The sequence below is a fragment of the Hipposideros armiger genome, unplaced genomic scaffold, assembly GCF_001890085.2.
Source record: "Hipposideros armiger isolate ML-2016 unplaced genomic scaffold, ASM189008v1 scaffold_496, whole genome shotgun sequence".
In the NCBI taxonomy this organism is placed as follows: Eukaryota; Metazoa; Chordata; class Mammalia; order Chiroptera; family Hipposideridae; genus Hipposideros; species Hipposideros armiger.
In genome coordinates, this window is record NW_017731846.1 from 603,857 (window position 1) to 617,382 (window position 13,526).

Consider the following 13,526-nt stretch of genomic DNA (forward strand, 5'->3'; position numbering starts at 1 on the left):
GGTGATGAAAGGCACTAGAAATACTCAGTAGGGGGCGGTGGCCCCTACATTTGTTACCCCTCACTTAAGGTCATCCCTGCACTGGACCCATTGGCTGTGTCCATCACTGGCACTGGGGTGGTAGCCTTTAATAGACCAAAGATTTAAAAGCCTTACTTCCCAGACAGAAGTGCGTGCCCCAGGGACCACTTGCCCAGCTCCAAGCTGACAGGCCAGATGGAAGGTGTGGCTGGGTGGGGCTGTGCCCCAGGAAGACGTGTGTGGCATGAGGGTCTTCTCCTCTTTACTGGGAGGCAGGGCAGGTGGAAGTCTCCTCTCCCCCATGCACAGGGATTGATTGGGCCTCTTCCTCACCTTCTCAGAGACACTGGACAGACAGAGCCTAAGTTGGTCCCAGGAAAGGGGGTGGGTCAGGGGTACCGGCACCCAGAGTCAAAAGGAAGCCTTGGATGCCTCTGCACCTCCTTCAGCCCTTACCTGTGATAGGACTCTCCCCTTCCCCACTTCCTTCTTTTCCCTCCCTCTCTCTTCCTTTTCCTCTCCCATGAACACACATGCTATCCTATCTTTCTCATACCTCTCACCCTACCCCACCCTTTCCACACTGCTAATGCCGAGGGGCTCCCTCCCGACCCAGGCAGCCCAGGGAAGTGGAAAGGGCTGCTGCCCTGTGACTACTCCCCCGCCCCACCCTTCCCTGGTCAGTCAGTCTGTCCACCCACCTAGTCTGCACAGGGGGCACTGTGCTAGGGGTTAAGGGGTCGCTGCCCCACGGAGTTCCCTTTGGGTAGCAGGCCTCTCCCTCTTTAGCCCCATCCTCCCCTCTTATCGCCGTTGCATAAAGTGAGTGTGTATAGATCCTGCCACTTGCCAACAGTAGGAACCCAGGGAGCTAGGAGCCTGAATGACTCATCAGCTCCCTGCAGCCCAAGGCCTGGCTTCTGAGGGCCGGCAGCAACCTCCGATGGGTCTCAAGAAGAAGGAAATGTTGCTCAGATGCTGGCGCTTCCCCTGGGCCTGGCACCAAGACTGCCGCAAGGAGAAGAAGAAAAGCCCGCTGCAACCACCTCCGTGGTGCGTAGTGGAGAGCTGGGTCACATGCACCCCCGAGAAAGGGAAGTGAGAATGGGCAAGTGCCCTGAGCTCTCCTGTCTGTATTACTCAGCACATCCTGGGCTGAGGCTTCCTGGGGCAGGGTGGGGGGATGGCAGAGGCGCCTGAGGAAGTGTCTTCTCTCCAGGGATGGGGGCCAGGCAGAAATGCCCCGATTTAGTCCACCCCTACCCAGAACCACTTCTGCCCAGGGTCCAGAGAGATTTGTGCCTAGTTCAAGGCCAGATCCAGTCCTTTGAGAACAATTAAAGGTCTCCTCCACGTTGGGGCTTGCCAGAGAGGGGTATTGGAGCAAGAGCTATGATAAGAGGTGGGGTTCGGGGATGACTGGGCCAAGGACAATAAATGACCTGGCGCCACTCCACGAAGAAGGGGTCTGTCTTTACTTCTCCACAGTAGGCTTGGTACCTCCTGGTGAAGCTGTCCATGTTGCTTCCTAATCCTGTTGACTTCCATTATCATCAATTATTTCAGACCCTTAATAAAACTACAACAAACAAACATGTGTTTGTCACCTAGATTAAGAATTAAAACATGGCAGGTACAAGTAAGAATACCTGGATACACCTCCCTGCTCAGAGGTGACTACTATTCAGAATTGCTTCATACTTTTCTCACTCATAGTATTGAATCACTTAACAATATCCAGAATTGTACTGCATATGAAGTGGGGTTTTTGCAGTTTTTTTATTGTGGTGAAATATAAAAACATGAAATTTATGATTTTAACCACTTTTTGCAATTCAGCGACATGAAATACATTCACAATGTTTGTTGTGCAAGCATCGCCACTATCCATTTCCAAACCTTTTGATCACCCCAAACAGAAGTTCTGTACCCATTAAACAGTAACGCCCCATTCCCTCTCCCCCACCCCTGGTAACCTCTAATCTACTTTCTGTCTCTATGAATTTACCTCATATAGGTGGAATCATACAATTGTCCTGTTGTTACTGGCTTATTTCACTTAGCACAGTGTTTTCAAGGGTCATCCATGTTGTAGCATGTGTAAGAATTTTATTACTTTTTCGGGCTAAATAATAATGTTCTATTGTATCATCTGTTGATGGACATTTGCATTGTTTCTACCTTTTGGCTATTGTGAATAATGCTGATAAAAATGTTGGTGTATAAATGTTTGTTTGAATCCCTGCTTTCAATTCTTCTGGGTATATACCTAGGAGCAGACTCTCTGGATCACGTGGTAATTCTATGTTTCACTTTTTGAGGAACCTCCATACTGTTTTCCACAGTGTCTGTGCCATTTTATATTCCCACCAACAGTTGCACGAGGGTCCCACTTTCTTCACTTCCTTGTCAACACTTGTTATTTTCCATTGTTTTTATTATAGCCATCTTAATGGGTGTGAGGCCATACCTCACTGAGGTTTTAATTTGTATTAGTGATGTTGAGCATCTTTTCATATGCTTACTGGCCAACTATATATCTTTGGAGAAATGTCTGTTCCAGTCCTTTGCTCACTTTCTGTGCTGGGTTGTTTGCTTTTCATTGTAGTGTAGTAGGAATTCTTTATATATTCTAGATATTAATCTATCAGATATATGATTTACAAATATTTTCTTCCATTCTTTGGGTTGTCATTTCGCTCTCTTGATGAGGTCCTTTGATGCACAAAAGATTTTATTTTGATGATGTCTAATTTATCTATTTTTTCTTTTGTTGCCTCTGTTTTTGGTGTTTCTTCAAGAAAGTGTCACCAAATCCATTGTCATGAAGATTTTCCCCTATGTTTTTCATCTAAAGGTTTTATAATTTTAGTTCTTACATTTAGATCTTTGATCTGTTTTAATTTTTATATATGATGTAAGGTAAGGGTCCACGTTTATGCTTTGCATATAGATATCCAGTTTTCCCAGAACCATTTGCTTAAAAGACTATCTTTTCTCTTCAATAGTCTTGGCACCTTTGTCAAAAACCCATTAACCATCTATGCAAGGGTTTATTTCTGGGCTTTCTATTTTGTTGGTCTATATGTCTGTCCTTATGCCACCACCATGCTTTTTTGATTACTGTAGCCTTGTAGTAAGTTTTGAAATTAGAAAGTTAAGTTCTCCAACTTTGTTCTTTTCCAAGATTGTTTTGGCTATTTAGGATCCCTTGGGATTCCATATGAATTTTAGGATGAGTGTCTTTATTTCTGCAATATATATATATATATATATATATATATATATACACACCAGTTAGGATTATGTTAGGGATTACTACATTGAATCTATAGATTGCTTTGGGTAATATCATTTTAACAATATTAAGTCTTCCAATCTATGAACACAGGATGCTTTTCCATTTCTTTATGTCTTCTTTAATTTCTTTCAGCAATGTTTTATAGTTTTTGGTGTCAAGACTTTCAACTCCTTGATTAAATTTATTTCTAAGTATTTTATTCTTTTGCTGCTATTATAAATGGCAGTGTTTCCTTACTTTCCTTCTTTTATTGTTCATTGTTGGTGTGTAGAAATGCAGCTGATTCTGCATCCTGCAAACTTTGCTGCATTTATTAGCTCTAATAGTTTTTGTGTGTCTGTGCAATCTTTAAGGTTTTATAAATATTAGATCATGTCATCTGCAAACAGATAATTTTACTTTCTTTAAAATTTTGATGCCTTTATTTCTTTTTCTTGTTGAATTGCTCTGGCTAGAGCTTCCAGTACTATGTTGAATACAAGTGGCATAAGTGGGCACCCTTGTGGTATTCCTGATCTTAAAGATTTCAGTCTTTCACCATTGAGTATGATGTTAGCTGAGGGTTTTATCATATTGAGGAAGTTTCTTTCTAGTCCTAGTTTACTGAGTGTTTTTGTTTGTTTGTTTTATCATGAAAGGGTGTTGAATTTTGTCAAATGCCTTTTCTGCAATTGAGATGTTTATGTGGTTTTTATTCCTTCATTTTATTAATGTGTTGTATATTGATTGCTTTTCATGTTGAACCATTCTTGCATTCCCAGAATAAATCTCATTTGGTCATGGTGTATAATCTTTTTTAATATGCTGATGAATTTTGGCATCAATATTCGTAAGAGATTCTGGTCTCTACTTTTCTTATTAGTGTCTTTGTCTGGCTTTGGTATCTGGGTAATTCTGGCCTCATATAATGAGTTGGGAAATTTTTCCTTCTCTTCAATTTTTGGGAAAAATTTGAGAAGGATGTTAATTCCTTAAATGTTTGGGAAAATTCATGAGTGAACCCATCTTGTCCAGGGCATTTCTTTGTTGGGAGGTTTTTGATTACTGATTCTATCTCCTAGTTACTAGTTATAGGTTTAGTTATATTTTCTATTTCTTCATAATTCAGTTTTGGTAAATGGTGTATTTCTTGGAATTTGTCCATTTTATCTAGGTTATCCAATTTGTTGGTACAAATTGTTGATAGTACTCTCTTATAATCCTTTTTATTTTCTGTAATGATGTTTTTACTTTCATTTCTGATTTTACTAATTTGAGTGTTTTTTCCCCCAGTAAGTCTGCCTAAATGTTTGTCAGTTTTTTTGTTTGTTTATTTTTAAAGAACCAATTTTTGGCTTGACTTTCTAAATTGCTTTTCTGTTCTCAATTTCATTTAGCTGTGTTCTAATCTTTATATTTCCTCCCTTCTGCTTTTTGGGTTTAGTTTGCTCTTCTTTTCTATTTTCTTAAGATGTAAAATTAAGTTATTATTTGAGGGTTTTTTTAATGTGTGCATTTATACCTATAACTTTCATTCTTAGCCCTGCTTTCACTGTATCTCATATGTTTTGGTATGTTGTGTTTTCATTTTCATTTGCGTCAAGGTATTTTCTAATTTTCCTATGATTTTTTTCTTTGACACATTGATTAAGAATGTTTTAATTTCCACATATTTGTGAATTTTCCAGTTTTCCTTCTGATATTGATTTCTAGTTCATTCCATTGTGATCAGAAATAGTACTTTGTATGATTTCAATCTTTTAACTTTTAATATTTGTTTTGTGGCCTAACATATGTTATGTCCTAGAGAATATTCCATGTGCACTTGAGAAAAAAAATGTGTCTTTTGCTGTTGTTGGGTGGAGTGTTTTGTATATGTCTGTTGGGTATAGTTGCTTTATAGTGTTATTCAAGTCCCCTATTTCCTTATTGAACTTCTCTCTAGTTATTCAATACATTATTGAAATTTGAGTATAGAAGTCTCCATTTATTACTGTAGAACTGTCTATTTCTTCCTTTAAATTTGTCAGTGTTAGAGCTTCATATATATTGGGGCTCTGAAGTTGGGTACATCTAGGAATCATGTTTTAAAAGTTTAATAGTTATTTAAAGGTCTAATTGAGGTGATACCATCCAGTAACTTGCTTTTTATATTTTGAATATACTTTTAGAATTCATCCATGTCGATGTGAAGTGCTGTGGTTCCTTCATTTTCATTGCTGTGTGGGGTTTCCTTGCTTGAATGGACTACAACTTTTTTGGTGTCCTTTATATCTCCACATACATTTTGAAATCAGCATGCACTTTCTACAAAAAAACTGGCTGAGATTTGTTTGGCACTACATCAAATCTGTAAATCAATTTGGGGGGATATTGACATCATAACAATATTAGATCTTCCTATTCATGGTATCTCTATTTAGGTAATCTTTAATTTCTATCAGCCGCGTTTGTAGTTTTCAGTATATAGGTCTTGCACATATTTTGTTAAATTTACTCTTAAGTATTTCATATTTCCTCATGCTCTTGTAATTGATATTGTGTTGTCTTGTGGCTGCCCCACCACCATCCAAAATATATTTGAATGCTGAGACTGATGACACCACACACATACTAACAGACTATGAAGAGTTTTATTACTCACATAATGGGGCTTTCTGGCAAGAACAGGAGAGGAACCCGAGCCGGTCCGGGATACTTGAGTGAAGGAAGGGGGCTGGTGGCTCTGATTTTTATTATTGTTGGGTAGTGGGACCAAGCTGAGGATTCCCATAGATGGACTATCCAGTGATTTAAACTTCCCCACTGACAGCAAGGGCAGGAGGCAGAGCTTTGTTTTTTACTTGTCCAAAACAAGATGGGTTTTGAATGCTGTCAGTAGTCAAACATCACAAATGAACTCAGACTCTTTATTAAATTTATTTACATTTAGGTTTTCAGTTGTTCATCAACAGTATATAAAAAATAAAATTGAATTTTGTGTTTAACTTGTAGCCTATGGCCTTGCTAAATTCACTTATTAATTCCAGTAGGGTTTTTTGTAAATTCCTTGGGAATTTCTATGTAGATGATCGTGTTGTCTGCAAATAATGATATTTATAGTTCTTTCCCTCCAATCTGTATGCCTTTTACTTTTTAAAAACTAATTAATTAACCTTAAATCCTTGGTTAGAACCTTCATACAATGCTAAATAAAAGTGGTGAGAGTGAACATCCTTGTCTTGTTCTTGATCTCAGGGAGAAAACTTTCACTCTTTCACCAAAAAAGTTGTACTAACTTTTTAGTACAAAGTTAGTTGTAGGTATTTCATAGGTGACCTTATCAGGAAGTTTTCTTCCATTCCTTAAGTACACAGAGATTTTATGGATTTTGAATATTGCCAAATGATTTCTGCATTAAGATGATCATATGTTTTTCTTTTTTGGTTTGTTAATATGATGAAATACACTGACTGATTTTCAAATGTTGAACCAAACTTGCATTCCTGGGATAAACTCTAGTTGGCTATGATGTATGCTTTTTGTTATGTTGCTGGATTTGAGATGTTAAAATTTTGTTAAACATTTTTTTTTAAAAGATTTTATTGGGGAATTGGGGAAAGGGAACAGCATTGGGGAATTGGGAAAGGGGAACAGACAAGTTGCTGTCCTTTTGTTCTTCAGTCTAGTTGTGGAGGACGTTGCTTCACTGGCCCAAGTTGGCATCATCATTGCGCTCTTCCCGGCTGAGGCAGATCGGTCACCGGCCTCTGGACGGCCTCTCATGGCGGCTCTTCGCAGCTCACACTGGCTGCCAGCCGCTCACGCTGGCTACCGGCCACACACGGTAGCTTATGGCAGCCCACTGCAGCAGGGGCTGCAGCCTACGCCATCGCTGGCGACTCATGGCCGCCCAGCTCCAGGTCGAGCTGTTGTTCAGCATCTTAGCTGTGGAGGGCAGTGTCACTGGCCCCCTTGTGGGATCCAAACCAGAACCCTGCTACTCAGAGCTGGCATCCCAAGCCAGCTCTTAACCAACGCGCCACTCAGCTGGCCCTTGTTAAAGATTTTTGCATCTTTGTTTATGATGGGTATAAGTCTATAGTTTTCTTGCAATATCTTTGTCTGATTTGGGTAATAGGATAATGCTGGGTTTATAAAATGAGTTTAGGAGTGTTCTCTATTCCTCTGTTTTCCATAGAATTGTTAGATTTTACCAATGAAGTCTAGAGTTTTCTTTGTGAAAAAAATTTAAATTATGATTGTATTTTAAATTTGTTGAGATTTTTATTACAGCCCAGGATAAAGTCTATGTGCATTTGCAAAGACGATGTATTCTGCTGTTGTTCTGGTGTTCAATAATAAGCGTTAGGTCAATTTAGTTCATAATTTGTCCAAGTCTTCTATATACTTACTGATTTTTTGTCTAGATGTTTTATCTATGATTGAGAGTGTTGAAGTTTCCAAGTGTAATTATGTATATATTCATTTCTCCTTTTAGTTCTGATTTTTGCTTCATGATTTTGAAGCTCTATTAGGCACACGCACATTTGGAGTTTTATCTTATGATAAATTGACCCCTTTATCATTTTGAAATGTCTTCTTCTAAACCTTGGTAATATTTTTTTGTACTGAAGTCTAGAGTTAATATTGTCATTCTCTTATTTGTTAGTGCTTATGTGATGCATCTTTTTTCCATTTTCTTATTTATTACCTATGTGAGTCTGGCTTTTTTATCCCATCTGACAATCTCTGCATTTTAATTGGAGTATTTAGACTATTTACATTTAATGCAGTTATTGATATGGTTGAATTTAAATTTGCCATGTTGTTATTTGCCCCTTTTAATTTTATTTCCTTTTAATTCTTCTACCTCTTTTTATTATTTTATTTTTCTCCACTGTTGACTTATTAGCTACCTTTCTTTGTTTTATTTAAAATTTTTAGTGGTTGTGCTAGGGTTCACAATAAAAATCTTTAACTTATCACAACATACATTCAAATAATATTATACCACTTAATGTATGGAATAAAACCCTTATAAAAAGCATACTTCTATTTCTCCCCCTCCCAATCCTTTGTGCTATTGTTTTTATGCACATTTTGATACTACATATATTATGAACCCTATTTCACTACTTTCGCTTTAGACAGTCAATTATATTCTAAAGCGATTAAAAATAAGAGGGAAATGTATCATATTTACCCAAACATGTATCATATGGTAGGATGACCAATGCCCCCACCCCACGATATCCAGGTCCTAACCCTAGATTCTGTGAATATGTTACCTTGTATGGCAAAAGAGACTTTGCAGATCAGATGAGGAATCGAGATGGAGAGATTAGCCTGGGTTATCCATGTGGTCCCAATGGAATCAGTGTCCTGATAAGAGGGAGATACTACAGAAGCAGACGTTATGATAGGAGCAAGCAAGAAGTTGGAGTGATATAAGGAAAGGGTTACTAGCCAAGTAATGCAGATGGCCCCCAGAATCTACAAAAGACAAGGAGATGGATTCTCCTCTAGGTAGTTTCTAGGAGGAACCAGCCTTGCCAACACCTTGACTTTAGCCCTGTGAAACTGATTTCAGATTTCTGGTCTGTAGAACTGTAAGAGGATACATTTATGTTGTTTTAAGCCACCAAGTTTATGGTATTTTGTGACAGCAGCCATAAGAAACTAATAAAGCCACAATTTTTACCATTTCCAAGTTCTTCATTTCTTTGTATAGACTGATATTTCCATCTGATAATATACAGCTTTTGCCGGAAGAACTTCTTTTAACGTGTCTTGCAGTGCAGATCCATTGGCAATAAATTCTCAGATTTTGTTTCTCTGAAGATGTATTTCCCCTTCATATTTGAGTACAGTTTATTGAGTTCTAAGTTTATTGTTTTTTGTTTTATTCCCCTTTCAGTACTTGAAAGTTGTCACTCCATTATCTTTGGGACTGCATGTTTTCTGATGAGAAATTTGCTGTCACTCTTATATTTATTCCTCTATACATGTTTCTTTTTTTAGCTGGCTGCCTCGATTTTCTCATGGGAGTTAAGCAATTTGAATATAATGTACCTAGATGTTTTATTGGTTTTGGTTTTTGTATTACTCTTGCTTGGGATGCTCTGAGCTTCTTGAATCTGTGATGTTTTATCTTGCATTAATTTTGGAAAAGTCTCAGCAATTATCTCTTCAAATATCTTTTCTCTCTCGTTCTCTCTCTGTCCTTCTTTTCCTCTGTCCTCCTTCTCCCTCTGCTTCTCCTCTCTCCCCGTATCCCTTTTTCCCGTTCTCATCCTCTGGGACTCCAGTTATGAATACTTTAGATAGTCTGATATCATCTCCTAGCTCTCAGTTGTTCTGTTCTCTTTCTCTTTCACTCTTCATATTTCCATTTTCATAATTTCTATTTACCTAATTTCCAGTTTCACTTATTCTTTTCTCTGCTGTGTTCAAATTACTTACCTTAAATTTTTTTTAGCATTTCTATTTGTCCCTTTTTAAAAATAGTTTTCAATTTTTTTCTGGAATAGCTTGTCTGTTCAACATATAGTCCACCTTTTCAACTAAATCTTTTAAAATGTTTAACTTGGTTAAAGTCTTTGTTTGATAGTTCTAACATCTGGATGGGCCATTCTTTGGTCTGGTTCTGTTGACAATTTTTATTTTATCTCTTGATAATGTGCCATTTCTTTTTTTTACTTTTTTGTGTCTCAATATTTTATTGAATGTTGGACCTTGTGTGTAACAGCATAGTAGAGACTGAGGTAGATGGTATTTATGCCTGGAAAAGGGCATGTCTTTTATTCTATCAGGTCATTACTGTAGAGTGTTGAGTCAACCTAGTGATGAGTTGAGCAGTGGGCTGCTGTCATCTTGGGCTAGTATGGGGCCTGGAGTGCTAGAAGGATCTTATCAGTGTTCCTGCTTCAGACATAGCTTTCAGGAGGCCCTGCTGCCTCCTTCTCTTGTGTCTGCATGAATGGGTCTAGGGGGTTGTGGGGATTAGGAATCTCTCTCTGTACTCTTACCTCTTAGCCTGCTTCCAGTATAGGCTGCTGGTGTTACTAGGTGCAGGCTCACGGAGGGGGCGGGGAGATTTATCAGGGTTTTCTTGACATTTCTCAGTTTTCTTGTTGCAGCCTCAGTCTTGGGCAGGCCTTGTGTGCCTTAGCCTCATGGGTGGGGCTTTCTCAGATGTTCTTGTTCAGTAGAGGTCTTGATGAGATATTCTTTTCCACCTCTGTGCACTGAGCACATTGGGATTGATTTGAACATCGTTGGGAAAGGACCTTCAAAATCTACTGGCATTTCTTTGGTAAAACTTCAGTCTTCTGTAGAGTGATCTTTGAAGACTGTACCTCTGACCCCATACCCTGCTGAAAAGCCCTCTGGTGCACACCATGAACTTCAGGTGAAAAGCTTTGAGCTTTGCAGTCCCCAGCCTCTCACCCTGACCTTCCATCAGTTATTTAAGTCTTGTCTGTCTCCCTGGCCCCACACCATCAGTTTTGAGGGCAGATGTCTTGTTCTCTGTGTATTGCTAGGGATGAAACTGTGCCGGCATGTAGTATGGGCTTAGCTACTGTCTTGAATGGATGAGGACTGAGTGCAAGCCTGGAAAGCCCTTACCTCCCTGATGTCCAGCAGATAGACTCCTGCCCAACTTCCAGCTTCGTGCACAGATGTCCCAGAGAAGCCTTTCTGGGGAGTCCTCAAGTTTGGGGTGGGGCCTCTCTCCTGTGCCCCCAGCCCTGTTTGTCAGTCCTAACACAGATCTTGCAGTATTATCATAACTGCTTGGACCTCTGCTCCCTCCTCTTAGGTCCCCAGAGCAGGTACATGCCAGCCAGGCCTGCCCCACACAGCCCTAGGCCGACTGCTTGGTGAGCCTGCAGGGGACCTGTGTTTACCAGCTGGCTGCCCCAGCTTCGAGATCATTCTGCATGCAGAGTTTAAAATTTTAAGTCCTCTTTTCATGTTTTAGAAGTAAATCATCACGTATCCTCTCCGTGAATGTGAGAAGACTTGGGCTGGAAGTATGTGGTGCATCCTGCGAGGCTGGCGTCGAGGGCACGTGAGACCATGGGGAGTGCTGGGGCAGGAGTGGCCGCCCGGCATCCGTGCTCTGGCCAGGGCAGCCTCCACAAGTGGGGACGAATACACTCACGTGGTGGTGGGTGCAGGCTCCGCGGGCTGTGTGCTGGCCGGACGGCTCACGGAGGACACTGATAAACGTGTGCTGCTGCTGGAGGCTGGGCCTAAGGACATGCGTGCAGGGAGCAAGCGGCTCTCGTGGAAGATCCACATGCCCGCGGCCCTCGTAGCCAACCTGTGTGACAACAGGTACAACTGGTACTACCACACGGAGCCGCAGACGGGCCTGGACGGCCGCGTGCTGTACTGGCCGCGCGGCCGGGTGTGGGGAGGCTCCTCGTCCCTCAATGCCATGGTCTACATCCGCGGGCATGCTGAGGACTACAACCGCTGGCACCGAGAAGGCGCGACGGGTTGGGACTACGCGCACTGCCTGCCCTACTTCCGCAAGGCGCAGCACCATGAGCTGGGCGCCAGCAGGTACCGAGGCGGCGAAGGCCCGCTGCACGTGTCGCGGGGCAAGACCAACCACCCGCTGCACCGGGCATTCCTGGAGGCAGCACAGCAGGCCGGCTATCCCCTCACCGAGGACATGAACGGCTACCAGCAAGAAGGCTTCGGCTGGATGGACATGACTATCCATGAAGGTAGCGTAAGGCCCCCAGCCCGCGTACCCCTGATTCTTCCTTTAAGAAAAAAAAATCTACTCTCTGTCACAGCCCCATCCCTCCTGCTCCCATCATGGTCAGTAAGCGGTTGGACAAAGTGAGGCCGGTAGGAGGTGGAGGGGATGTGACCTATTGCGCCCCCTACGAGCTATAGAATACAAATCCCAGCCAATGAGAAATGACTTGATGATGATGACAGCTTGGGCATTCTCTGGGCCTCTGACTGTGGGTGTGCACAATGGAGAATCAGTTCTCTGGCCAAACAGCTCAAAGGCTCTAGAGACTTACAGATGGGGAACTAAGGCACAGAACATGGAGGAGACCCCAGGCAGATGTGGCTTTCACTTGGGAGGGTCTGTTGGTCTCAGCCTTCCTTTGAAGGCAGAGCTTGCTCCGTCAGGGGAAGCACAGGTGCCCTTTCTCCATCTTGTGCAGGTGCCGGGGAAAAGGGCAGGGGTTGCGCCTGATCTCCTTGCTCTGTCCCACAGGCAAGCGCTGGAGCGCGGCCTGCGCATACCTGCACCCAGCACTGAACCGCTCCAACCTCAGAGCCGAAGCCCGGGCATTCGTGAGCAGAGTGCTGTTTGAAGGCACCCGCGCAGTGGGCGTGGAGTACATCAAGAATGGCCAGAGCCACAGGGTGAGCCAGTTACTAGCCAGCCTGGGCAGCTCAGGTGGCAGGAAGGGCGCAGGCAGTGCTCATGCTCTTGTCTCCACCAGAAGTGTCATGAGGAGCAGCTGGTGGCAATGGCGTGAAAGATTATCCCTAGGGCCTGGCAGGGGGTGGTGGCCTGGCAGAGGTGACAAAACTCCCAGGAGCCCGTGGCGTCCTGGCATGAGTGACCACGTGAGCCTCTGCCTGCCACTCCACCTCAGAGCTATCCCCAGTACCTTCCATATCTTTTCACACATTGATGGGTTTTACGAGAGGCTTTAAAAACTACAACTGTGACCATACTCCATATTTCTACACTGCACACTTAGCGGTGTGGCAGAATTGTTCTGCATCGCATGTGGAGATCTGGCTCACTGCTTGCTTTACTGAAATCGTTCATTTGGGTGCCTGCTTTAATTCATCTCATTTAAGCTCTACAAACCTTTTTTCAAAGACCATCATTACTGTCTGGCTGTTGCAAAATATATTGGGTTGTCGGAAAAGTCATGACGTATTTTTGTCTATGTTTTTCAAAGGTCATTTATTTATATAAAGAACAAAGATCAATTAATGATATAGTGCCCGTCTTGTTTGATAACTTTTTGCCATCTTTCAGTGAACTTCATAATTCCTTGTTCATAGAAGGACCTGTCTTTATTTGCGAAAAACTGAACAAGGTACTGAGTTATAGCCTCATCTGAATTGAACATTATGCCATGCACGGAGTTTTGAAGAGAGTGAAACAAGTGGAAGTCTGATGGTGCAAGGTCAGGCGAGTGAGTGTGGCAACACATCCCATCCAAGCTCCAGTAATTTTTTTTTTTAA

General features: G+C 41.8%; 1 protein-coding gene across 2 annotated transcripts in view; it reads left to right on the top strand.

Moving 5' to 3' along the window:
• CHDH (choline dehydrogenase) overlaps nucleotides 1-13,526 on the top strand; it is a 32,782-nt gene that overhangs the window by 10,630 nt on the left and 8,626 nt on the right. Inside the window, exons 3-4 of one of the 2 annotated variants that reach the window (XM_019667408.1) lie at nucleotides 11,268-12,024; nucleotides 12,534-12,685. In XM_019667408.1, coding sequence (XP_019522953.1) covers nucleotides 11,322-12,024; nucleotides 12,534-12,685 — 855 coding nt within the window. In that variant the 5' untranslated portion in view covers nucleotides 11,268-11,321. Of the gene's footprint in view, nucleotides 1-11,265; nucleotides 12,025-12,533; nucleotides 12,686-13,526 lie in introns of both variants that reach the window. The other variant, XM_019667407.1, reaches the window with a different exon arrangement.